At 42.0% G+C, this 27,835-nt stretch overlaps 1 protein-coding gene across 5 annotated transcripts in view; it reads left to right on the forward strand.

The window, feature by feature from the left end:
- Window positions 1-10,928, forward strand: part of SLIT2 (slit guidance ligand 2) — a 338,313-nt gene extending 327,385 nt beyond the window's left edge. For all 5 annotated transcript variants that reach the window (XM_031942954.1, XM_031942956.1, XM_031942958.1 and 2 more), the window contains 4 exons: window positions 1,377-1,531; window positions 7,626-7,914; window positions 8,036-8,247; window positions 9,210-10,928. In XM_031942954.1, coding sequence (XP_031798814.1) covers window positions 1,377-1,531; window positions 7,626-7,914; window positions 8,036-8,247; window positions 9,210-9,451 — 898 coding nt within the window. In that variant the 3' untranslated portion in view covers window positions 9,452-10,928. The remainder of the gene's footprint in view (window positions 1-1,376; window positions 1,532-7,625; window positions 7,915-8,035; window positions 8,248-9,209) is intronic.
- The last annotated feature ends 16,907 nt before the right edge of the window (window positions 10,929-27,835 follow it).

Here is a 27,835-nt window from a genome sequence, read left to right on the forward strand (position 1 = left end):
ATAACACAAAGATAGATGGTAGATAAGCTATTATTTCACCAAAAGTTGCAGGTATTTTGCACGTTTGTCAGTCTTCTCTTTTAGACCTAGTGCTTTTTTTATGTCAATCAAAGAGTGAACTCCTCTTCCAGATACTCCCCAAAGGAGTTGGGTAGTATCTTCTAGCTTCCCCCCTGCCCCCATATTTCTTCCAAATGCTTATTTTCTGTTATTATTTAAAACATAGGATTCAAAACTGGAAAGAAGTTAAGAGGCTATTTAGTTGAATCCCCTCGTTTTATATATGAGTAATTAAGGGACATAGAGATTACTTTTCCATGGTCACCCAAGTAGTGGTGAATGAGGTAGAATTTGAATTCAAGTCATGTGATTTCAAAGTCATTGTTCTTTCCACTTCACCATACTGCAGTTTAATATTATTAATTATATTACTGTTATACCAAGAGAAATTCTTTGTTCTCTTTATTCCAAAATCCCATTAGTCCATGTTCTTTATATGCTTTCATTTTCTGTTATGAAAGATTAATGTATTGTTGAACAACTTCACCACTTGAACTTTTAATAGAATAAAAAAGAAACTTCCCATCCATTATCTATGACTTTTCTGAAGCAGAAGCATAAATAATGATCATCACAATGGGTAACAATATTTTAATGGGGATATTTTTATATTTAATTATTGTAGCCTGTTTATTTTCAGTTCTCCATTGAATAATGCTTCCTTTGTGATCATTTATTTATCCTTCTTGTCTCATAGAATTGTAAGGAAAGCATTTTTATAAACCTTTAAAGGACTAACTTATTGTCATCATCAGCACATAGAAAAGACTTGGAAAACAAAAGTCTTAAGTAACAGTTCTATGAAAGAATTCTCAGCAAAAAAGTTTGAAAAATAATGGATTAGAGATTCATTTGTAAAATTGAAGCAAAGTGAACATTTATCAAACATAAATTACCTCCTTTTATATAAGGCCTTACTTAAGTATCTTAGATCTCGAATACTATACATTAAAGTGGAACAGTAATTTACTAAATGAAATTCCAGCAATCTTTAAAAGCAAACACATAGTTTATTCTTTCCTTAACTTCAGAGACATCAAGAAAATCTGACTAAACTATGATAAAACTTGCTCATTTCTACTCTTCTAATGCGAAAAAAATTTTATGAATCTATATTGAGAGCTAGAATGCCGAGTTATCATATATCTGAGATGTCTTTTTATTAACTAGTTCTTTTTGCCATAAAAAAGTATTTATTGAAATTCTTATTATAATCTTTAGAATTTTAAAAACAAAAATAACCAAAGAAGTTCAGGGCAAAAGTCAATTACCTAAAATAAATGCTGTTTTTCTTTTTTTTTTTTTTCCTTTTGCAGTGTGGAGACAATTAATGATGGAAACTTTCACATAGTAGAACTGATCACGATGGGTCAGAGTCTGTCGCTGTCCATCGACGGTGGAAGCCCCAAAACCATTACCAACTTGTCAAAGCAATCCACTCTGAATTTCGACTCCCCACTTTATGTCGGAGGTAAGGCACCGTCTAGACCCAAACATTTCCTGATATGCGGTACTCCTATTAAAAGATGGTCAGGCAAGAGGAGTTCAAAGATGTGATTCCCCCTCTGTTACTTAGGGGACACTTAGTACTGACTGACCGATGGCTAACGAGAAACACAGGGAATAGGGAACTGCTCTGGTACTTGAGACAAGTATTCTAGCCAAAGCCCCTCCATGGAGGAGATGGATGACCGTGAACACTTCTAAATTCTAGTTTCCTAAGCTATAAAATAAGCAAATTGGATGGCGTGAACTTTGAAGTCTAAAATCCCGTTACTAATTCTCATTTAGTGTGAAATAGGCTTCTTCTAACACTAAGTTATTTCTACTGGGCATCTTTTCTCCATGTGATTCATAATTAGATTTTTCAAAAAAGCCAAACTAGACATTTTATATTTTATTCTGGAGACGGTAGGGAACTCCTGGAGTTTGTTAATTATGGTGGGTGACATCATCAAACCTGCTCTTACTTTTGTAAGTGAGGGAAGGCTGGGCAGGAGTCGGGGGAGAGGGGAATTTGAGATCCACCAGAAACGTATTTCAGTAGTTTGGGAGGGAGAGCGGGGGACCGGCCCTGTGAGTTGGAAAAAAGCTGCATATATGAGGGATTCTGTGAAAAGAAAAACAGTAAGATTGGGCAAAATTTGATATATGAGATGACTTTAAGGAGTTAAGAATAAGACAGAGAGTGAGCCTAAATGACTGGGAAGGTGGGGATTTTCTTAACAATAATAGAGTTCAGAAGAGAAGAGAATTTAGGAGAAGAGATAATAAGTTCTACTTGGAATTTGCTGAATCTGAAATGCCTGTGGGACCAACTAAGAGGAAGTGGATAATGTAAGCCTGGTTATCTGGAATGAGATTTGAACAATATAAATGGAAGGAGGGATCATCTGCATAAGAATGATAATTGATCTCTAGGGGATTGATGAGATGCTAGCAAGATAAAATAGAAAAAGAGGAGAGGATCCCAGACCCAATCTTGGGAGATGACATGATGTGGAAGAAGGAACAAAAAGGAGAATTCAGAATAAGGAGGTGAACCAAGAGAACAGGGTGATGAAAAAGCCAGAGGAAAGAGTAGTGTTCAACTCTATCAAAGGTTGCAAAAAGTTCAAGGAGGAACTTTAAAAGAGGATCGTAAGATTCAGCCATTAAGATATCATGGATAACTTTCAAGTGAGCAGTGAGGTCAAAAGATATGTTTGAGAGACTTGGGAAGAAAAAGCAGAGAGGAGCTCTTGTTTCAAGTACCAATGAAAGCCTCTCTCTTTACCCAATGGATACACTTGTATAGGTTCTAAATTCTATGAAACTGATTATTTCTAAAATAGGTATCATAATGATCATATTGGATGGTTGGTTACAGGCTTTTGGGGAAAAGCAGCCTGTCATGTCTTGTAGCAATGGACACAAACAAATGCACATAAAATAAGTAGGCAATAAGCACCTAGCTAGCAATTGAGCACATGCTCACATGTGTCTTAAGACATTGAATAAGTTTCATTTCTTTATAGTCCTACCTCTTATACTGCCAAAAAAAAAAAAAAATAGCAAACAAAAAACATCAAGAGCCAGGTAAATATTGGAATGTATGCCTTAGGCCCAAACGTTAGAAAAAGTCTGATTTTAGAGATGGTCTTATCACTGCAAGTCGCCACTAAGGTAATAAATTTGAGTATATTCTCCTTGAGAGATTACACCTTCTACTTTCTCATCCTGTGAGACCTCATTCCTCCATCAAAGGGCTTCAAGCAAAGGCTGGGTGACCAGTTCTCAAGAATACTGTAGTTGGAAGTCAAGGAGTAGGACTAGATGTTTTCTGAGATACCTTGAAATCTGAATTGTGTCCATGTCTTTCCATATATCTGATTTAAAGTATTTACTTTAAAATATTTTACCCTAGAGCCCTTCTTCTATTTATTTAATGTTTTAGCAGGGAATATGTTGATATCTACTGTGTTCCACGATTTCCCTAATTCAGTCCAACCCAGTCTCTTCTTCCTCGTATTGGACTTCAGAGCAGAGCCGTAGCATTTGTCCAGGAGCTGTTAGCCTCAGTGTCACATGTGGGCTTTTCATCTGCTTTCCTTTCCTTTCCTTTCACTGTAAGACCCGACCACCTCCTGCTCCAGTCCAGCGTGCCATATATGATGTCCTTTCTACGTCTCCCCACAGCCGAGTCATCATTGGTTACATTCTAGTCATCAGCCTGGTGGATTAAGCACTAGACTCAGAACTCAAACAGTTCAAATCCCACCATAGGCACACCAAGCCTTAGGCAAGATACCTAACTAACCTTTCCAAGCCTCAGCTTCCTCATCTGTAAATTGGGCATGAAAATATTAGATATCTCATCATTTTTTGCAGTCCTCACATGAAATTTTATGTATATATGTATATATATTTTATATTTACATACATATAATACATTTATATTTATAAGTGTTAGCTTTTGGTAGTAGGATCAGTGCTTGTAACCTGCTTAGTATCACCTTGGTGTTGGATAGATTTTTCCATTGCCTTGCATTCATTTTCTGATTTTCATATTTCTGAAATGGAGATGTTTTAAGATTCACAGCCCTATAGCATTACAGGGAGAACACAGCCATTAAAAATAGAGGCTTTTGGAGCAGGGAGCAGTTGGACAATTTTCCAGATGTTATCCAACCTTCTGTCCTTCAGTCCAATGGGCCCCATTGTCTATACTGCTTGTCTAAGAAGTATTCAATATCATAAGTTTGCGATGAATTTATTTCAAAATATCCCTCTTACACGAACACATACAATTTGGGGCAAAAATTGTTTGGTTTAGATAAGCATAAAACTACAGAGCTGTGCTGGAACTTTGTACTTGCCTACTGTTACAGCAGGTACCCATCTATCCCCACCACTCCCTGAACCAGTAATGGAAACAGTGGCCACCACAGGTGTTATAGGTAAGGGAAGACATGTAGCAAGAGAGAATCGATGTATTAACAAAAGAAAAGGGTGATTTCTGGTTTGGGTAAAAAACTAAAACATTAGTATAAAGCAAATTTCTAATGTCACTCATAAGCACCCCAAAGACAAATCCTGAACATGATTTAAGGAGTAACCGGCATCTCTAAAATAAGTAGTTTCTCAAAGTGACTGATTTGAAGGATAACTCTCATTTACCTATTTGATATTACTTCGGATTTAAAATGGGCTGAAAGGAGAAATTGCCTAGTCTAATTTCCACATTTTAAAGATGAGGAAACACACCAAGAGAGATTATTCCATGTCTACTCTTGAGCAGATCATTTAAACAAAAAAAAAAAAAAAAAAAAAAAAGTAAGACTTGAAGCCAATTCTTCTGAATCCAATGATTTTTCTGTTATCAGAGAAAACTCTGAAAACTACATCAATAATACTTCACTGAATCTGTGACAGCATCAATATGAGTATACTTCCCAGTAGTATACATGACAGCCCATTCATTTGTATCTTATCAAGATAACTTTTCAACAAATCCTATCATAAATCTTCCATAGAGGTTCACTTAGTGTTCTATAGCCCTTCCTTTAGGGCTTTTAATGTAACAATGTATCAATGCAGCAATGGGCTGCCATCTTTTATCCTTCTCCCTTACGACATGACTGGTCCACTTCCATTTCCAGTCAACTGTGTCTTAGACAATACAATTTATTCCATTTTCTATTAATCATCACCAGTAAAGTGCCGTAGTTCTCTTACTCCCCCAAATACATTTCCACGTTGTCCTTTGTTGTTCAGTAGTTTTTTTTAGTTGTCTCTCACTCCAGGCCCAGAATTTTGTGCACTATGGTGCCAACTATCTGCTCTCCATTGTCCTTTGAGTAACGCTCAATGTTTGTTGCTAAGAAATGGTGGCATTCTATGAGCTGACACCCCCCAAAGATTAAATGTCCTAAAATGGAGTTTTATTTCAGGGAAAGATGTAAGAGCACTGTGTACTTTCACAAATGCAATTCATTCTTCTTTAGGCTCTAGAAAGCTAGCTGGCTCAGTTCATGGAGCCTCAACTAAATCCTGCCTTAGACACTTTCTAGCTTTGTGGTCTGCCAATAGTAGAGAAGAGTCATCTTGTCATCCTCACCTTCCCTCTATCCCTGACTCAAGGGTAAGGAAAGGTGGCTAAAGCTGTTGCTCAATGTTAGGGGAGCAACTAAGCCCCCTAACTAAGGTTAGACTGTGAAGCAAGCACAGTGGGAAGGGAGGAGTTCAGGCAACCCCCAGGTTCTGTGGCCTTCGCCCAAAGGACCCAGAAAGAACAATCATCCTTTGACAGACTGTACTTCAAAACTTGAGCCCTCACAGCAGATCTGATGCCAGACTGCACTGGGAGAGCTGTCTCACCAAGCTGCCTTCAGGGGCTTAGCTTAAGGAGTGAACCAGAGCTTTCTGAATCCACAGTCACAGCATGGAATAACGTAAGGATCTCTGCCCCTGAAGTCAATAAATCAGCTTTCTGGTTCCTTCTTAGCCCTTTGCCCTAGAACAAAGTCAGCCTCAATTTCCTTAGTGGTAAGGTAGCCATAAAGAAAGTGCTTTTCATCAATTATGTACTTTCCTTTGAACTTGATTGTTAGATTTTAATGAAAAACTTCTCTAAAGTTATTGGAATTGCCATGGAAAAGGGAGGGTGAAGAGGTCACAGGATGACCAGCAACACAGAGAGGTATAATCTTGAATAGAAAAGTCACTTTGAAATAAGAAAAATTCATTTAAGGCAAAGAGATTTTATTTTTTTCCCCCAGTTCCTAATTTTTCCTTCCCTCTCTATTCAATCCCAATGAGATTGAAAGAAAAACAAAATCTGTCTCATTAACTTGTTCCAATGTTTGTAAAAAGAAAGAGAAAACTATTCTTCAGTCTTCCCTCCGAGGTTCTGAGTCCTCAGTCTGCAGGTGGATAAATAGCTGGTTCTCCTGGCAGGCTTTTGGAAATGTGCTTGGTATGGTGATGATCAGAGGCCTAAGTGTTTCACAGTGATGAGCTTTACAACATGGCTGTCACTATGTAGATTGTTTTTGTGCTGCGCCCTTTAATTTGCCTCAGTCTCAGAGTACTGACCCTTATAAGAGAAACCCATCTCATCCCCCTACCATAGCTTACTCGGCCATTCCCTCAGTTTCCACTTCTTTGCCACCACAGAAAGAGTCGCTATAAATAAGTCCCTTTCCTTCTTTCTTTAGTCTCTTTTACCTTAAAGAGCCGCTGACTTTTGTGCACATAGTCGCTTTCCTTTAGTCTCCTTAAGGCATAGTGTGGCTTTGCTGAATCAATAATTATACGCAGTTTAATAAATAGATCATGGGCCTTTGTGGGCCTGAGAGGACCTTAAAACCTGGGTACGGTATTAGACTTAACACTGATAAAAACCGTGTCCCTCGGATCCCTCGGGTTCGTGGGGAGGAAATGAGGATCTGCCTGAATTCAGAGCCCACTGTCGGTCTGTCCCGGCCCATTAAGACTCCCGGGACTGGAATAGGAGGCCGCCGAGCAGAACGGGCAGCCATTCCTTAGGCAGGGAGGGTGTATGCAAAAGGATGGGGTGGGGGAGGGGGGAGAAAGAAGGCAATGGGCTTGCGCCAATGCAGGCAGACTTTCTCTTGACCCCAAGGGGAAGTAGTGGACCCCTGCGTCCGCAGCCCGGCCAGGGGTTTTTCCCCCGAGGTCTGGCTTCGAAAGTGGAAAAATTGCTCCTTTCTGCCAATATAGGGATTATCAGATAACTGTCCCTTGGGGTGTGTGAGCACACGCACACACACACACACACACACACACACGTTATATTTTCATCTGCGGTTGCGGATCGCTCCCCGAGCAATCCCATTTTCAGTCCCCGCCGGCCCGGAGCTGGAAGACCCCCTTTTAGGGGCTGAGACCTTGGGGACCATCCCCGAGCCCCTGTGGCGTAGCCTGGGACAGGTCAGAGCCCCCAAAGCACGGGCCGCAGGCCTCTTCCCCATGAGCAGGGGCATCGGGGGTCTCCCCCAGATCTCCATCTCCCTGGGCCAGGGAAGGGAGCCGCTGGCTCACGGTGCGTTTTCTCGCCGCAGGGATGCCCGGGAAGAGCAACGTGGCCGCCCTGCGCCAGGCCCCGGGCCGGAACAGCACCAGTTTCCACGGCTGCATCCGCCACCTGTACATCAACAGCGAGCTGCAGGACTTCCGGAAGGTGCCCATGCAGACGGGCATCCTGCCCGGCTGCGAACCCTGCCACAAGAAGGTGTGCGCCCACGGCTCGTGCCGGGCCTCGGGCCAGGCCGGCTTCGCCTGCGACTGCGACGAGGGCTGGGCCGGCCCACTGTGTGACCAGCGCACCAACGACCCCTGCCTCGGGAACAAGTACGGGGGAACGGCGGAGGGGGCGCGGGGGGGACGCGGGGGGCTCGCGGTGCCCACCAGGCCCGCCAACCTCTCCCCTCGGCCCCCTTAACGCACTCCCGCCCTTTCCCTCCCCTCGCAGGTGCATGCACGGAACCTGCTCGCCCATCAACGCCTTCTCCTACAGCTGCAAGTGTCTGGAAGGCTACGGGGGCGTCTTGTGCGACGAGGAGGAGCAGCCCTTCAACCCCTGCCAGGCCATTCGCTGCAAGCACGGAAAGTGCCGCCTTTCGGGGCTCCGCCAGGCCTATTGTGAATGCCACGGGGGCTTCACGGGGGAGAGCTGCGACCGAGGTAACCTACCCAAGCCGCTCGTTCCTGCCCCGGGGCTGGGCCGCAGAAAGGTTCCAGAAGCGGGGGTGAGGGGGGGGGATGGGACATCAAATTTTCACCATAAACAGGCTTCCCTCTCTCCCCCCCTCCCCAAACGGCTCAGTAAAGGCCCTGGGTGAGAAACACTGGCTCTGCGCGGGCATTGAACAGCGAGATACAACTCTTTTCCTATCATTTAATCTCTATAAAAATTGAGTTTTGTTTCTTTAATCAGAAGCATTTTTAACTTTTTCTTTCGCTCTACTCAATATCCCTTTTACTTAGCGTACCTTTCAGTATTTATCATTTCTCTACTTTGTCCAACGTGAGAAGCCAGATCTTATGTCCCCGCCTCTGGTTTTGTCACAAATTGTGTCTCTGCCCTCTCAGCTCAGACTGATTTATCACCTGAGGCAGGTGAGGGGGAGGAAAGCAGTGCCTTTAAACCTCACCTTTCTCCCTTTGCCTATCCGAGCTTGCCCTCGCTCCCCACGCTCCCCACCCCCGCTGGCACTTATTTATTTTGTTTTGTGTGCCAGTGTGACCAGATTGGAGGAGCGTGCCCATGGAAGCTTTTAGCAGATGTCTCCTCCGGAGCCCTTTATACTCGGGTAATTTATGAAGTTAGTGGGACGGGACTTGTATGAAGTAACAGATTGAATAATAGTAAACTCCGGGTCTAATAAATTACGTCGGACGCTCTCTGAAACGGTCCCCTCTGGTAAACAGAAGCAGCTGTTAGCCACGTAAAAAACCAAAGATGGGCATTTTTGTAGCAGAGGGAAAGATTAAGAATCCAGTTTCCGTGTCCCTGCAATAATAGCGTGTTATAATACAGGCAGCGCCTACGCACCAGCCAGTAAGAGGCCTGCTGAGCCCCAGAGCAGCGGCCCGTTTGTACAGGGCTTAGCCCGGCATCCTTCCCTCTCTCTGCTCTCCCCCAGAAGTCTCCTGCCGCGGGGAGCGCGTCCGGGATCACTACCAGAGGCAGCGGGGCTACGCCGCCTGCCAGACCACCAAGAAGGTCTCGCGCCTGGAGTGTCGGGGCGGCTGCGCCGGCGGCCAGTGCTGCGGCCCGCTCAGGAGCAAGCGGCGGAAATACGCCTTCGAATGCACGGACGGCTCGTCCTTCGTGGACGAGGTGGAGAAGGTGGTCAAGTGCGGCTGCGCCAGGTGCCCGGCCTGAGCGGCCGCGGCGCGGACTCGTTCCTGCCTCATAGTGGAAATATTTGAAATATATTGTAAAGTACAGAACAGACTTATTTTTATTATGAGAATAAAGACTTTTTTTCTGCATTTGCAAAACGATTGAAGTGCTTGAACTCGGACTTCCCCTAGGCCGGGGGCCGCGAAGGGAAGAAGCGGAGCTGCCGTGACCGCGGATCCCCCTTGGGACAGGCCGAAGACACGCGGAGGCGAGACCGAGGGACGCCGGCGGCCTGCAGAGCATCCATCCGGCTGCCGCCTCGGAGCAGCAGGCCCGGGGCCTGTGCGCTCTCCCAGCCGCCGCCTCCCGGCCCGGCGGCGACCCGCGTGCAGCCCGTGCGCACACGGGCGGGGAATCGGGAGGGCGCGGGCTGGGGGCATCCTTGGGAGACGGGGTTCCGGCGGTGGGAAAGTGGCTCAAGACGAGAGAGGAATGAGGGCTCTTAAAATATTCTCAAAGTCTATCCTTCATGTCAAGCATGTTAGCAAAAGAAGCACACAAGTGTTCATCTACCTTTTTCCAGTATTAATTTTTTGTCATGTAAATGTTAAAGGGGACACAGAACCAATAGGTTATTGATGGATAAATTAGCAAGGATGTTTTTTGTTTCTGAGTTTAAGCAGCCCTATACAGTATTCAGTTTCACTGAGAAATATTTATTATATAAAAGTACTTTGTACTTAACATTTTTAGGCCATCCCTTTTACGGTTTTTCAATGGTTTAATATATATTAATTTATATTTGTCCTGATATTTTTGTATTTTGGATTTTTTAAGAATTAAAAATCAGGATTTATTATTATTATTATTATTATTTTTGCAATAGGACTAACATAGCCTGTTGTCTTGGGGTAAATATTTTTGGTCTGGTTGTTTCTTAGCATCTGCCCTCTGGTATCATTAAAAAAAAAAAAACCCTTAAAGCAAAAGTGACCATTTGACCTTTGGTTATAAACGTTGTCAACATTCAGGACGCCTCCCAAAAACCAGTAAAGTATGAGAGAAAAATTTCACCGTGCTAAGTGGCAATGTCGAGAAGGGAATGTTCCCGGCTCAACACATACATCCCCCAAATAAGATGGTGTAGAGGAAAAACGACACTAGGAAATAGACCGTTTTACAAATTAATATTTCCCCAGAGTTCTTTACCCTTAAAAAACTGTAATGTCAAGAACTGTGATTTTTTTTTCCAAATAATAAAACTACTTTATTACCCTGTTCCCTATGTTAACATGTTTGCTGCTAAATGACAAGGTAGAATTGGTAATGATTTATAGTCGGTTGTGCTCTTCTTTCTTTAAAGTCCCAGGGTACCCTGTAAAAATGCAGATGTTTCTTTCCATTTTTTTAAACCAAGAAAATTAGATGTACATGTATAATGCAGTGTGCTTTGTTTTATCTGGACTAATATCAGTAATGCTACTGATGTTTGTAAATTAAACAGATATTTACTTCATTAACAGCTTGCTGGAATTCTTAGAGACTGGGGAGATTTTTAGGGGGCTCTCCTTAATTAGATGTTCCTCAAAGTTCTGGTGGGTGGAGGGAGAAAACATGTGCCTTTTTATTGCACGTTTAACATGATTCTGCATCACAAACCTGGGAAAGGCCACAGGAAAACAGTGTTAAATAAGAAAGTGGTGCTTTTTGTAAACTAAGTTCTAATGTGAAGTTACTCCGTGGGGCATTTTCAGGTGAATTCTATGAGCCACAAACATTTCTCTATAAATGGCGAAGGTACATTAGTGAATTTTAGTGTAATCCCTTTGGACCGCCGATATGAATCCCAGTGGAATTTGATTCATTAAGAGAACCATTGGATTAGATTATCCATAAAGGCCTTTCTAATCCTCAATCCTAGTGTCCGACTTTGCTTTTTCATTTTTGAAATCTAAATACATGTTTTTCTCATTTCTTTTAAACTCGGGGCACGCCATCAAGGACAGAGAGGAGTTAAGTTGTTTCCAGTGGATAATCCCCATCTACCCAGACAAAGTCTCTACTGTACCTTCCTTTACTTGTCTGTTCATTCATTAACTTTGTAGTCATTGAAATCTTGTCTCTTGGGTGCAATGTTGAATGATGTTTATTATTGAATCCGATGTTTATGAAGATCAAGCGATATTTACTTTAGATTTGTTTGCTATTTTTCTTGGACCCGTGTTTCTTGCCTTCAAATATATTAATGTAAAGAGTGTTTACCTTAAGGACCAGTGGAGATGAAACATCAGACGGAGAAGGACTGATTCTAACACAATGTAAAACCTTTCCTATTGATCAGAATGAAGATGTGGTATATGCTAAGTGGTGTTATTGCAAAGGGATACCACCGTGAGTACTCACTGTTTGATTCTTTTTTATTTGAGAAAAATGCCGACTTTGAACCCAAAGTGGAATCTGAGTCGTTTCCAGATTGTATTTTTCTCCTCCTTGCTGCTGAATGTGCAAAATAAACAAAAAACGCAGCCGCTGTTGAACTTGGAATTGATTACATGGTTCACAGACAGTTATTTGCTTAAACACAAGCTCCTTGGGGCCAGTGGACATCACTTGAAGAACAGGACCTTACCAAACTTTGACCTTATCTAACGACCAAATTAAGAGAGGATGTATGAGGTTTGCCACAAAGATCTTTGAAATTCAATAGAAGTTTGGTCTATTTACAAACATAAAAAAATGCATCTACTCCTTTGTCCCCCCCCCCAAAAAAAAAAATTGAACTAAAATACTTTGAGGAACATTTTTATTGTGTAAAGTGAGTTAAGTTTGTATGGAATCTTTTGACATATTTCACCTATCATTAAGTTCTTTAAAAAATAATTGAGGATCTTAAAGAAATTTCTGGGTTTCCACATTCATAAATAATAATAATATGAATCTGTGGAACATTTTTAAGCTCAAGATTCTCAAAAGTGTTTTGTATCTTAGAAAAGATGACTTCTCTCTCCTAGAGGAGATCAAAAAATTGGGGCTTTCACAAGCAAGGCCCTCATGGCATCTGGGAAATGAACACCTTTTAGTTACTCACTTGAATCTTGTTTTAAACTGTTGATGAAAAGTGATAAATGGAGATAGGAGCTCTTTGAGAAGCTCCAGAAATCAATAACAGGCACTATGGCTTTTCTGTCATCACTGAGCTTCATGTAGACAGACATGTTCCAATTCCATTAGCATACCTAGAAGGAGCTTTATTACTTTGAACTCACTGGACTCCAGTTTCTTAGCCTTACATGAAAGATTTGAATGATTTTTTCCCCTCTTTAACCTTCCCAAAATCGATTCCTTCTATCTATGTGCGTACATGCACACACACTCCTATTTTTTAGTATTTAAATATTTCACTCATTAAAGAATTACCATCAATGCCTAAATAGTGCTTTCACATACACTCATTAGCCATGGGTAGAGAAGAATACATCATTAAAAGGTATAGTTAGTCTGTATACATCTAGGCCTCTTGCTTACCCATGACTTAAAAATACAAGAAATCATTTGCCACCAAAAAGTAACTTCACAACCAATTTTTTTTTTATTATTAACAACCTCTTCTCTAGCTTTCCCGCTGATATTTAATGGGGTCCATATTTCACTTATAGTACCAGCTTTGATGTTCAATAAAAGGGAAGATTATCTCTTCAACATAATTGATTCTACCATCAAAAAGACTGGTTGGACATATCTGGTATGCATTTTTCCATAAGATTTTAGTACTTAAAAAATAGAAAAAAATAAAAAACAGAAATCTCTACAACAGAAGTAACGATCCACTTGAGCAACTCGGAACTCACTTCACCAAATTCACTTTTGGACAGCACTAATGGAGAGGAAGCGTTGCTGACTGCAGAGGGGCAGATTTCATTTCTACATCTGACAACATCTGCCTTCCAGGGACAAGTAAATTTCCTTCTCCCATTTGACAGTCTTTCAGAGACTCTTTACTTAGTATTTTCTTCTTTAGACCAAAGATCTCTATTTCCTTTAATTTTCTCCTCGTTTGTCATTATCTTCAAATCTCTCTTATGTGTTACCTTCCCCTGAACAGGATCTGTCTCCAGTTATTTGATCATATTAGTTACTCAGGTCCATTTCTAGCTTCCCATCCCTCATCCTTTTATCCTATGTTGTTGCTCGCTACATCTACCATGAACCTTTACAGTCATCACCATTTGATCTCACCTCATTCTAAATCTATGACCAGACATTAATATTTTGTGCGCCTGTTTTGTGGCTCAATACTGCTTTGTTATTATCTCCAGATCTGACAAACGTGAAAATCATTGAAAGACAAAACACTGGATGCAGCAGAACCAAGGACAAATCCGGGACTTGATGCTAGAAATCACCCTAGTGCAGGGATGAGTCTGTCCACGCCCTAAGGCTACAAACAGCGGGTGCTACGGGTTTCAGAGGGCCAGATGTTGAGAATCTTGACTAACTGCGGTTGAATTCTTGACAAAATTCTGAAAATTTTAAACGGTTAGCGTGTGGACCACTGGGGGAATAGCGATCACTAGAAATCAGCTTGGGTTTGTACCTGTACATTTGACTTAGTTTGAATTCTGGCACTGCTCCTTACTACCCATTTGACCTCTGGCTGGGAATTTCTTCCTCAGAAAAATGTAAATGTTGGATGGTTTCTAGTACCGAATCTTCTTATCCTGAGAATTTGTTTCATCCAAGTTGATATTTGTCTGTCAATCGCTACAAATCATTCAACTACTTCTGCATGAATCTAAATTATATTTAGTTAAATCTTTAGTAAACACCTAAGGCCCCAGGTGCCTAGGATGCAAAGAAAAACAAAATAACTCTTCGTCTTAAAGAGCTTTGAGGGGAGAAGCAAGATAGGGAAACAGGAGTAGCATGAGACATTTTGTCAAGTGTTTTTCTGAAATCCAATTATAATGTTTACATGGAATTCTTCTGAAATGCTTGTTTATTTTTTGATAAAATGGAAATCAATTTAATCTATAAAAATCTGTTTTTTTATAGCCTTTTATTTACAGGTTATATGCATGGGTAACTTTACAGCATTAATAATTGCCAAACCTCTTGTTCCAATTTTTCACCTCTTACCCCCCCCACCCCCTCCCCTAGATGGCAGGATGACCAATAGATGTTAAATACATTAAAATATAAATTAGATACACAATAAGTATACATGACCAAAACGTTATTTTGCTGTACAAAAAGAATCAGACTCTGAAATATTGTACAATTAGCTTGTGAAGGAAATAAAAAATGCAGGTGGGCATAAATATAGGGATTGGGAGTTCAATGTAATGGTTTTTAGTCATCTCCCAGAGTTCTTTCTCTGGGCGTAACTGGTTCAGTTCATTACTGCTCCACTGGAAATGATTTGGTTGATCTCCTTGCTGAGGATGGCCAGGTCCATCAGAACTGGTCATCATATAGTATTGTTGTTGAAGTATATAATGATCTCCTGGTCCTGCTCATTTCACTCAGCATCAGTTCGTGTAAGTCTCTCCAGGCCTTTCTGAAATCATCCTGTTGGTCATTTCTTACAGAACAATAATATTCCATAATATTCATATACCACAATTTATTCAGCCATTCTCCAACTGATGGGCATCCACTCAGTTTCTAGCCACTACAAAGAGGGCTGCCACAAACATTCGTGCACATACAGGTCCCTTTCCCTTTATTATGATCTCTTTGGGATATAAGCCCAGTAGTAACACTGCTGGATCAAAGGGTATGCACAGTTTGATAACTTTTTGAGCATAGTTCCAAACTATAAAAATCTGTTTCTTAAACCCATGCCTATTCTTAGTGATCACCGTTTCCTTAAGGATTCAAATACTAGCCATTTAAATAACATAGTACAAAATTTTGCCAGGAATGGAAATCAAGAGAGTCAAACTTTGGATTATAGTATGAAGAATCTACCCTCTCTCCTTTTTTGAAAATTGCGACATTGCTTCTAGTGGGTGGTAACGTTTCCGTTCCCTGTGGATTTTCAGAGATTAACAATATTATCTCAACATTAAAGGTAGGTATTTGTTTTTGATGCTCATATGTAAAATTTTTTTTTCAGTTGAGAACTCCCTGCTGTGGGAACTTTTTCCATCAGAACATATCAACAACAACAACTCTATAATTTAATCTTGGATAGTAACTTGGGACAGTGAAAGGTAGGTTAAGCAACTTGTCCACGGCCACACAGCTAATGTTTTAAAGGTGGTTCTTGAACCCACATCTTGGAATCCAAGGCAGACTGATCCAGTAAGCTTCTCTCTCTCTCTAGCTTCATATAATAGAAGAATAATTGAAATTTGTATAAACGGGATCATTTAAATTGCACTGAGAAAACAATCCCACTTAAAGGAACCTTAGATCAGTTAGTTAATGTGTATTAAGTTCTTATTGTGTGTAAGGCTTTGTGCTAAGAGCTAGGGACACAGAGACAAAGAAAGGCTTTCCCCTCAGGAGCCCACCTTCAAATCTAATTATAATCTATAGAGAACTTTATTATTAGATGAATTATTACACACCAATAGAGCAACTCATTAACACTATTATGGCAATCTAAACTCTTCTTTATGTTGTACAGACTTGTCTCCATAATTAAGACAAAAATCTGTATTTTTTTCCATCATTTCGGCAGTACAATCTCAAGAAATACAGCATATTAAATGCTATAGATGTTCAGTTCATTTAAAAGGACCTTAAAATAACAGAAAGTGAAGCATTGAGTCAGTCAACTGATATTTTTAATACATGTCTTCTTAATGAATAAATAGGAGAGTAGGTCACTGAGCTCAGGGATCATTTTGCTTTTTATTTCTAGGAAGGACTTAAAGCTACATGGAGTACATCCAGGATACCATGACCCTGCTTGCACATAGACATTTAATAAATGCTCAATTGAATAGGACATCAGGTAGCCATGCCAAAAGGAGGTGAAAATGGAAATTCCGGCCAGTTTAAGAGGTTGTTCTCCCCACTTATTCCCTAGAAGGGGTTACCATTTGCTTTGGCCTAGGACCAAACCTCAAATGCTTCCTCTGCTTTGTTCTTTCCCCAAGCCCAGGTGCCCAGGGTGACCCTGAGAGACCGAGTTCAAGGCTGCTGAGAACCCCAGGATACAGGGAGTTACTGGGGGCTGAATGGCAGTAGACCGACCCTTAGCTGCTGCCCTTCTCAGAAAACATGGACCCCACATGAAGTGAGAAAAGGTCCTGTATTAGGCACTTATGTGGCAAACTGAAATACTTAACTGGATAAATGCTGTGAGAAGTGATTAAGAACAACACTATCTTGGGGAGATTCAGACTTCCCCCTTCTACCTAAGTCCCAATGGTTTTCTTGTAAGACATTACTGATAAAGAAACTGCATCAACTCTTCCCAAATCTTGGTTAGACCTCACCCCAGCATGAGGTAAATATTCTTTGAATTGACAGCTAAAAATATGGGTGGTCTGGTAAAAAGATACTTTCCTCATCCAAGAAGTATAGGGGCCTTCATTTTAATTGTCTTCCTCCAGTCATGTTAATCAATGAGATCTGGTCGTTTGATGGCTCACCTACTGTTTTGAAGGGTATATGAAACGTTGTCTGCCATCATGAATCCTTGGTCTAAAAGGCAACCCAATGGCCATCCCACCCTTTATTAATAATCTGCTGCCCTTATTCATAAAATGATTTGTTACCCAGAAACTCAAATATTTTTAAATGTCACAATGATATCAAATTTTCATATTTATTTGATAGATAAGTTTACAAAGGCATTTTCCCCCTCAATAACTGGAATGAATAACTAGTGGATATTGATCAAAGATGGCCAGAGCTATTGAATTGGATTTCATCTGCCTCGACTTTGAAATCACTCATTTTGATGTGAAATGTTGCTGCAGGATACATCCTGGCTCCGCTCCATGGGGTCCCTCCCCAGCAGCTGCCCTGCTGAGACATTTCCCAAAGAATCCTGGCTTGTGTGTGCAAGCGGGGGCGGAAGGGAGCTCAGCTGCTTCAAACAGGGCACTCTTACCTTTATCCGGCAGACCCTTCCTCCGTGGACCTCATTCAGTCTGGAAAAAAAATCTATTTAAAAAGATAAAAGGGTGGAGTGAGAAGGAGCTATAGAAATCAAGCTTGCCACCCCCTTCATCGTCTGGGCCCGGAGCCCTCCTCCCTTCTCCCCAAACGCCGAGATTTATTTCCTAATCAAGCCGTGTATTGTGTGTGTCATTCACAGACGTGTTCCTTCCCATTTAACAGCTCCTAAAATGGAGTTGACAAGCATCAGAGGAGAACTATTGTAGCTCAAGCAGGAATAATGGGCAGGAAAAAAAAAATCAATATCGAGTTGTAATTGAAGGTAAGGACTGGGGATTGAGGCGATTGAATAGTAATATTGTGAGGGGAACCAGGTGCCTGCAAGACTGGCGAGATTCAGAGATTTAAATCTTTCCTCTTTTCTTTAGAATCTCAATTTAGGAGATTGTGGGTAAGTGAGATCAGCAGACATCCTCCTTCCCAGAGAAGCTCCTCTGCTAGGTTTCTGTGTCTTTTTTCTTGGAAAAAGTGCTTTGTATCTTGCTAATAACTCAGATTGTGGCTATCTAAGCTAAAAACTGGATTACACTATGTTCAATTATTGCTCTAAGAACAGAATTTGATTGCTGCACGGTAGCGCCTCCCAGTCAAGCCTTCATAGCAAAGGTCAGAGATGGCCAAGCAAGCACACACTATGGTCAGCTGCATTGTTCCGGGCCAAACTTCTGGGAGAAAGTGCTTGCCGTCTTTGGCTATCCATTGCTGTCTTTGGAAAACACGGATGTGTCCTTATTGGGACACAGGAAGTTATTCAGAAGCCAAGAGGTCTCCCTAAGAAACATCTCCCCGATTTGATTGCATGTAGTTGTTTAAGAACCTCATCAAATCCCTCGGAAAGGCAGGTTGAATCCTGGCAGCTGAAAGCAGAGGATCTGGGTTCTGGGGCACTGGGAAAGTTATTTCATTTCCTTGCTCATTTTTTTCCCCCCAAAGATGGAAGGAAGAGCATTTTCCCTACTTCAAGATGAAGAAGCTAGGAGTCATCTAAAATCTAAGTTCCAGAGTAGTCTGAGTGATTGATTTGATGTAAACAATGTACATAAAATTAGATTGAGTTAGCTTAAGAGAATACAGTTTAAGATGCTGAGGGTTGCTGGTCTCTCCCCTGAGGCTCTTTGGTCCCTGGAGATGCACCCACAAGGTTGGTTGGGATGTACCCCATAACAGTGAGGAGCCCGGTGTCACTGGGATAGCAATGCCCAATTCTAAATAAGTGTGTGACAAATTCGCAATGGCCATTCTTTGACAAAAGATAGATTAGGGAAAAATTTAGACAAATGGAAGGGATACAACAGAGATTAGGAACAGTAAATCTAGAGCTGGGAGAGCATGTAGTTAAGTTTCAAGAAAACTACACAGGACAAAGGAAATACTCCATGAGGTGAGCAAATGTCTGCAGGTTAAGTGGCCAGTTAGCTACAGTAAGGACGGTGGGGCCATTAGAAGGAAGCTATGAGGGAGAGAAAGTACCTCCTGGTGGGCTGAGTCCTGAAGAGAACTTGGCAAAGGTCATCACAGGTAGATGCTTTATAGGGGAAAAAATATCCTTGGAGGTTTTTCCCAGGAGGAAAGGTTCAAACTCAAGGAGAGGGGGTGGGAATCTAGAGTAGGTGCCAGGGAGTTCAAAGGAGCCAGGTTGAAAGCACCCCATAAATCAGAAAGTTGTTTAAGGATACCCAGATGGGGTGTGGCCAGTGGTGATTGCAAGAGAGTTCCTTCCTGGAATTATCTGATGTGTAGGCGCCATCACTCCCACTCAACTCATTTTTGAAATATTTCTTTTACAAGTCAACCCTAAAGAGCATGGGGTTTAGGAGATACAGTAGGGAGTGTTAAAGAAATTCAGGCCAAAGGAGGACACAAGTTGGTTACCAGGGTCCAGTAATGGAGATGAGCCAGCTCCTTACTGGGGGCCCACTCACACACTGGGTCCATTCACCCCAACAATGTTTCCTTTCCAAAAAATGGGGCTCATAGTCCTTTGGTGATTGGGGCAATTTTCTAAAATTACTTTCCAGTAGGATCATCCTAAAGGTTCCCAGATTGGAGAGATGTGGAGCTCGAGGCGAGCAGCATCCAGTGGGGCTCCCAGTGAATCCCTGAAGCAGACAGAGCTGCCTAGTGCTGATCATCTGGACAACCTACACAGCGGAGGTAGCAGCTTTGCAAACAGCAAAGGGGTCCCTCGGGTACCCAAGGGCCCACATACCAAAGTGTTCCAAGGACTCGGGCATCGGGTAGAGGGAGAACAGGCCGAGATCAGGCTTTGTCCCAGGCCAACAAAGTTCCTATGGACAGGAGCCCACAGGGAGGGGTCGGGACAGCTCGAGACCAAGAGCTTTTCTTGAGGCATAAAGGGGCAGAAAACATGGCTGAAGAATCGAGAGAAAACAATTCACCTGCAGACAGTATGATCAGTTTTTCCTTCTTTAGAGATTATTTTCTCCAATCTGCCCGGCATCCTCAATTTTAAGCATCTTAGCCACAGTTTGGGTTGTGACATGAAAACAGTTGTTCTGTAAAGAGCTGGGAAGACCAAAACAAAGCTTCTTTTTAGTGGAGACTTTGCTGTTCTTATGCTGGCCTGGCTCTTCCTTCTGAGGAATTCTCTGCACCAGGAGTAAAAACTGTTAAAAGTTAGCCTTAATTCAGGAGACAAGAGCCATGCAACCCTTCTCAATAGGGATCTTAGAATAATCCCCTGAAAAAATCCAGGATGTTGAGATAGAGATTTTACACATAGACAAGTTTAGGTCAATCTGTCAGGGTTTTCCAGGTTTTAGGAGAGGAAGGTGGGCCTTAATGGTACTTTCAGGAGTCACCTGGGTACAAAATAGCAGCCCTTAGTCAGATCTGAAGATCCTCCCAGCAGTCTCTCCCAGCCTGTGAGCAGGGTAAAGGCACTGAAGGACCTTCTTTGTAGCCTGGAACAGGCCTGAGAAAAGTTTCCAGGGCCTGCCTGAGATTAGAAGGGCACCCGAGGGTGTTCAAACTCACTCAGAGCAGGGGCAGCGGGCATTCTTTTCTTGCTGCCAGGATCCGGTGCAAGAATAAGTAGCTGACGTACCAGACGGTGACTGCGTCAGAAACCATTTTCCTGTGGTTTACTCTGTGCATCTCAGATAAGTTATTGGTAAGAAAACATGCTCGTGCCACAGACATAGGACAAACAGATGCCGTTCCCCATTAGTCTTAATGGAATGGACTTGTTGCACGAGTATAACAAACAGTGAGCTATATTTCTTTAAAAATGGCACTGGCATCCTCTGCTTCAAACCACCCTGCATGAGAACAGCAGCTGGATCTCCCAGTTGCATCCGTAGCTCAATGTTCCTATGTTTGTGTAAGGTCTCTAATCTTTTCCAAGATATATTTCTAATAGTCATCTGCCTGTTACTAGAGAGAGGTTAAGTCAAGTATTGAATACCTATGGAAGAAAAACATTTACCTAATGACTACACATTTGCTAGAGGAGAGGGAGATTTTAGACTGGCATTTTTGCTTCCGGTTTTTAAGCCGACCATTTGCTCTGAATATAGAGATTTGGTACAAGAGGGGAAAAAGCATGGACACGATTGTGGCACGAGGCATCCTTAGCTATTTGAATTCAGGTATTAGTCTGTCACCAACTAATCATGCAGTAGAAATTCCCACCTCACAGCCAGACCTATAAGAACCCATGAGCTTAATTATATCAAGTAAGATTCAGATAATAATCAGCTTTTTGTTAAAGCCAAATAATTCTAAAATTCAGAACATAAAAATTAAATAATTTTACCTAAGCTGACGATTTTTAAACAGGTCATAACATTTTACAATTGTAAAATATACAGATTTTGAAAGCAGTATAACCACCTTAACCGTTTCATCTAATTAGATACAAACATGCGACCTCTGAGTCGGCTAAAGTTCCCTAGTAACTTAGATTTTGCTTTAAATCAGATTTGATTTTTGTTTTCCAGTAGTTAATACTTCAACTTTTGCACACATTTTGAAGATCTTTATTCTGGCAAGAAGTAGTTCATAATTTTTTTTATATGTTTAGAATTTTAAAATCAGGATTTAAAGTTAAACACAGTCCCAAAATTTTAAGGTGGCAGAAAATTGCCCTTTGAAGTTTTAATATATTGGTAGTTGGGGTTGAAGGGAAGGGGTTCTCATGGCATGCATGAGGTCTACATGTTCTCCTGTGTGTAGCCCAAGCAGAGTTTCCATTTCAGTTGGAAGGGTTGCAAGAAGGGCTTTGAGAAATTAGAAGACTTTTGGACCCTGGAAATTTTGGACCTAGGGGTCATGCTGATACCATTGCATCTGGTGGGATGTTTTACTGTAGGGATTAGGCCACCTTACATGCCAAAAATGCTGAGAAGTTCCATAAAGGTATTGGGATACCACCATATACTCTAGGAGAGCCCAGGCTGCCCAGGACAGATCCCACAAGCCTCTCTAAAGGTGAGGAGCAGGGAATTAGGGGAATGTTCTCTCTGAAGCTTTTCTGCTACTTCAGGCCCTAAAGAAGGCTTTTTATCATGTGAATTAAGCCTATTTAAAAATACAATAGACTAATCCAAGTTAGGTGACTGGGGCAAGCTAATGAAAAAAAAAAAAAATCTGAAAACCCACAGAATCTACTAATTTAAAGTTGTTGAAGTGTTAACTTTTTCTGTAGATCCAAATTGGTCAGTTCTAGATTTGCATAAAAACGTCAGGTTTTTCTTTTTAATATGCTAGCAGAAAACATTGCCTTTCTTAGAAAGTTAAATGCATCGACCACAACTCTGATTGGAGCTGGAGGAAAGGCTCACAGTCGGGGTTCCCATCCTCTACCCTGCCTCTTTCAGAAGAAAAGAGCTTGCTAAAAGCTATTAGCAAGAAGAACAGAGGATCCTGAGCAATCCCTTCTACAAGGGAAGTAGACCTCCTGAGTTCCCTTTTCCAGCCTTTCCTCTGAAAGGAACAAGGATGAAAACATGGCAGAAGGATGTTTTTTTTGTTTGGGGTTTTTTTTGGTCTGCTCCTTATTCCACCACGTCTCCTTCCAGGATCAGCCTCCGAAGGTTGAGGAGACCAAGAAGGATTCCCTGCTTGAAAGCCCGGGTTTGGGTCCCTGAAAGTGTCCTTCCCAAATATGCCACGTCTGCTGTCCAGCTGCCCAGGTCCTGAAAGCACTGAGTTAGGGGTTTGGGGAGAAGAATTGCAAGGGAAGGCTTTTGTTTATGTGACCCAAAGCAAATATCCAGATCCTCCAAAGGGAAACCCCCAAGGCACAAAATATGGAGGCGGGTAACAAACTGGCTCACACAGTGGTCTAATCTGGTGTTTCAGCTTGCTCCATGTTACTTACCTAGAGAGTAGATCTTGGACTGTGACCATCACTACTGCCTTTTCTGTTTTGGGGGGAGCAGAACTTGGGGTACAAGGGCTGGAAGCCTCTCTTCGAATGGCAAAGCAGCTGGTTCAGTCTGAAAGGGGACAGAGAGCATCATGTAAGTCAAGTTTATATACTGAGCTGTAGACTCTGGGGTGACAAGATGTGACCTCAGGGCAGCTCTCGGGAGGATCTCGGGACCAGCCAAGCCCTTGCTCTCAGTGGAGGAGTGACCAGGCTGGAACCCACTGAGATGGGCAAAGATGGAGTTGGTTTGTTTCCAGTAATTGGAGACCTTAAATACCTTAACATTATATATCACCCTAGCAGGCTGAGCAGCTAGAGCACTTTATACCCCCTAGGTGAGTGCCAGGTGAGCGAGAGCTAGAGTACAATTTCACACACTAGGTGATTGCCAGGTGAGTGCCAGCTAGAGTACCATTATATCTAGAGTACCGTTACATGCTCCAGGAGTGCCAGCTAGGTTACTATTACATGTCCTGGGTGAGTGCCAGGTGCACGCAAGCTAGAGTACATTACATCACGCACGTAGGCGCTACGTAGAATACTATTACTTCCCCAATGAGGCACCAGCTAGAGAATCCTTACCCAAAATGTCCACTCAGACATCACTCAGAAGCAAGTAGAAATGTTATTAAAACCCTCTGCATGATCTGTCCCATGACGATCTAAGACAGCTCATGGTAGGAGGGTAATGGAGCAGTAAAGATACAGTTTTCATAATTTGTACAAAGTATTACATTAAGAAATAGGTACCAAAAGCAGATTGGGACGAAACTGTTTTAGTTTTTCTTCTATTGAGAAGAATCATCCATTAGACCTTCAACCTTCAGATTACTGAGCTGACATTTAATAATCTATATATTGATAACATTGAGCAAGGTTATATGTCACTATCTCTGCTTAAGTTAGTATGGGCTTGCAGACCCTACTTATAGAGGTCCTAGAGACATAGAAATAAAAAAATTCAGAAAAGGTCTTTAAACTTTGCTGTAAGTTCTTCACCTTCTCTCCTTTCTACACAAGTCCCCCCTTGTAATATATAAGTGATTTTTATCTCATTTCTATGAAGTTACACACTGTTGAACCATCAATTAACATCTCTACTTTATCAAGTTGACCCTGAAGATCATCCCTCTAATACATTCCAGCTTTTTCTCTGAACAATCATTTTAATTGCATCTTCTGTATGCAATGTTTTGATAGGGACCGTTGGACTCTTCTGGTTACTAATGTAATTCTAAGGGCAATAGGATAATGCCACTGATTGTAAGTTCATACCATAAGAATTGTTTCCAACAACTGCCTTGGAAACAATTATCACAGAACAGATTGGCATTTGACAGACATAAAAATACAAAGATTAATAAAGATGACAATCCAGGGAAATGGAGGCATAACATTATACACCCTCCTTCTGAGGGTTTGAATTATTGAATTTCCTTCCCCTGGATACCCGTAAGGTCTCAGCACCATAACTTTGGTCAAACCAACGTGAAGCAAATAAATCGAAACGAAACTAGGAAAGGCAAGGGCAAGTCTCTTCCCGACCACCCCAGCGTTATCAGCAGTACAAAGGCCCTCACCTCAGCCAGAGAATCCAGCTTGAGATGGATGGTTTACTGTTAGGTGATCTCCATTTGTGCACTCACCTCAGCTTCTACTTATATAGGGAGTAGCAATGCTACTCATGCTGCCCCTGCTAGGAGGGGTACCCCACGTCTGTCAGGGATTTTGAAGGAGGAAACAAGTGTCTATCTTGCAGATTTCCTCAAAACAGGCCAACAGAAAATATTCTGCCAGAGCAATTCCAACAGAATAACGGGTTCCAAAGCTAAAGCATAGGAAAAACAAAGGACTGCTTAAGGACTTTCAATTCAATCTGAACTGGTGATATAGGGGCTGGGGCAGAAGTACCTAAGGTAAAGTGAACAGAAAACTAAAGGCTCCCATTCTTTTAGGTATTGAGAAAAATCCACCATTTCCCTTTCTCTTCCTCTCCTTTTTTACCCCCTTCTTTATAGAAAGAAATCATAAAAAAAAGTGAACAGTCAAATAACCATCCCACATAAATCCCAAGAGCGAATTAAAGTTACTATACATAACAGACTAGTACAGGAGGAGTTTCCTAAAAAAGAAAAAAAAAATCAAATCAAATCCCTCAAACAATTACATATTCTGAAGTGAACAGATATTACAAACATATTGTAACTTCCTTAACAGCAACACGATTTCCATCCCAAATTTTCAACACAGTAATAGCTGACCAAGTCAGGGTTTAACAGTCATTCATCAACCATTCCCACGTCCGCCATATCAGTCCAAATTACATCAGGAGCATGGGCGATGGTCTCTCCTTTTGGAAGGATGGTCTCTCCTTCCAAAACTGCTTCATGCCGCTAAGAGGTGCAGAACTGGCTCTCAGTCCAGGCAGGGGGATGGGTATAGTGTGGTGACAACGATCAATGGGCTGATCCAGGTCCCCAAAGCAGGCCAATATAGCTGTAGTGTGACCAAAGTCTGGAACAGAAACAAAACAAATTCAACAGATAAAGATTGGAACAGTCTGGGACTGCTACAAAATGTGGGGAGGCCAGTATCGATTGGCCAGCAGTTCCTCTGTGTAAGTTTGCTTCACAAGACAGGCAGATGGCTATAGTCCCAATAAGTAGCACCCTAATAATTAAAATTATTTTAATATTAACCATTACTTTAGTTTGTGATTTTTCCTAAAATCTAGACTTTCCCTTCAAACTTCTTTTCTTCAAGAAGCCAGGAAAGAGTTAAGCACCAATCCTTGCTTTAGTTTGAGATTTTTTTTTCCTTCTGGCCGAGTCCTGGTAACAGGCTCCTTGTTTACAGGAGTGATAGCCACCGTTCTTCTGTTTTCTCAAAACTTTCCCCAACTTTCAATCTATTTTTATTTTTTCCCCTTCTCTCCCCCTTCCTGCAAAGCCGCTGCCAGAGGCACAGGGAGAAAGAGAGAAAAACAGATTTTCTTTTCTTGAGACACCCCAAACCATCTAACACCCATACTTCTGAGCCACTCTGAATGGCTTCCAATTCCCACAATTCAGCCTGATATTTTTCTAAGCCTGTAACCCAGAGGCCGAGTCCTTATTTCTACGAGCTTGCTAACTTAACACAGGACAAAGGCAATGCAAAGCAGACATACACAAAATTCTATTTTCTCCTTTTACATACAGATTTAAGTCCGATATACCCAAATAGTCCTGGGAGCATCCTCCCAGTTTTCTTCCCTTTTATATCTAATAAGTCCATCCCAGGCTTGAATTCCCTAGCTAAAGTCCCTATACAAATTCTTTGACTGCTTCAACCCCATTTTCCCACCTTGGACCCAGTCCAGGTGTTTGGCGTGAGACCCTTCTTTACCCTCAGGCCCCCGCAGCTCCCTGAGAGTCTTCTCAGCAAAAGTCCTTTATCATTGGTCAACAGCAGTCCGCACCAAAAACACATTTAGGAGGGCTAATCCTCGGGGTCTCCCTCGACCCAGCCAATGGACCCTCAGCCCCCGAGATAGTTCCCTTGAGTTTACACGTGTACATATCTTTCAGGCTGCAAATGCCGGCCATCAGGACTACTTCCTTCGATCTTCAATTCTACTTTCCTTGGGTCGTTGTCCAAGAGGGGAAGGAGGCTGCTCACCCCGAGCCAGAGACCATGGAGAAAATACTCTGTGGGTGCCCATCCCTGTCCGGGGTGCACAGCCATCTCCCCCAAAGACCTCATCCCGGAAAGCCCCCAACTGTGAGGGATGCATAAGACCCTTACTCAAAATGACTCCTCAGAGATAATTTAGGAAAAAGCAGAAAAGTTTCTAATTGAAAACCTCCAGAAGATGAGCCCTCCAACTACAAGTTTTCTCTTTCCTATCTCGTGATGGGACAGATCATCCTCTGGAGGTTTTCAATAAGAAATTTCTCTGCTTTTTACTGATGATCTCCGAGGAGTCATTTGGGGTAAGGGTCTTCTACATTCCTCATACCTGGGTTAACTGGATCTGCAAGGCAGATTGTAGAGGCAGAAACTAGAGCACAAAGACAGGAAGAGCACACAGAGAAAGCACTTTTTAATACTTCACTTGGCCAGAAATTACACTGGTTCCTGCTGCAATATTGGGGACCCAAAGGCCCCACAAAAACTCAAAATCCTACTCTTGAACTGAGAATAGTGTCATCCTAGAAAAAGGATGTGACTCTCCCCCATTTTCAGGTCCATCTCTACCTATCCAGTGGGCAAATTGATTTCCAGCTGTGCCATCTCATATTGGAGAAGAAGCAGGAAAAAAAAAAAACATTATTGAAATTTACCTTCTGTGACAAAGAAGGTCAAGGGCTTGGAGGACCAAGATGCTGTGACAGGAACACCGATTCCTAATTGGGGGGGGGGGGGAAAGGAAGGAGAAAGGAAGCAAGCAAGCAAGCAGAGGGACAGGAGAGTTCCTCATCACGGTCTTAGCCTGTAAGGGACTATAGCCCAGAGAGTCCTCAAAGCAGATCTTTTATAGAGGGAAAAAAATACCCCTGGGGTTTCCCAGGTGCAAAGGCTCAAACTAAAGAGGGAGGGAGGAATCAAGCCAGAGTGAATACACCTGGAAGATCAGTTCCTCAGCAATTTAAGGATAAACTAATCAATATCTAAAAAGATTGCTGGCTCTCCTTATAATCTGGGAGACAGTTGTCAAAGGACCCTCTGGCACCTAGCGGATGGGAGTTGGAACAGAGGGGTCAGGTACAACTCACTGCATTATAGAGGCAGGGATCTCCCAGCCTCCCTTTATCACCTTAGGTAATTGGATAAATAAGCATTGCCTGGATGACCTGTTTTTGATGAAGCACACTATCCTGATAATTTCTTTTTTTTCCTATATATTA

This window comes from Sarcophilus harrisii, chromosome 6 (assembly GCF_902635505.1).
Source record: "Sarcophilus harrisii chromosome 6, mSarHar1.11, whole genome shotgun sequence".
Taxonomy (NCBI): domain Eukaryota; kingdom Metazoa; phylum Chordata; class Mammalia; order Dasyuromorphia; family Dasyuridae; genus Sarcophilus; species Sarcophilus harrisii.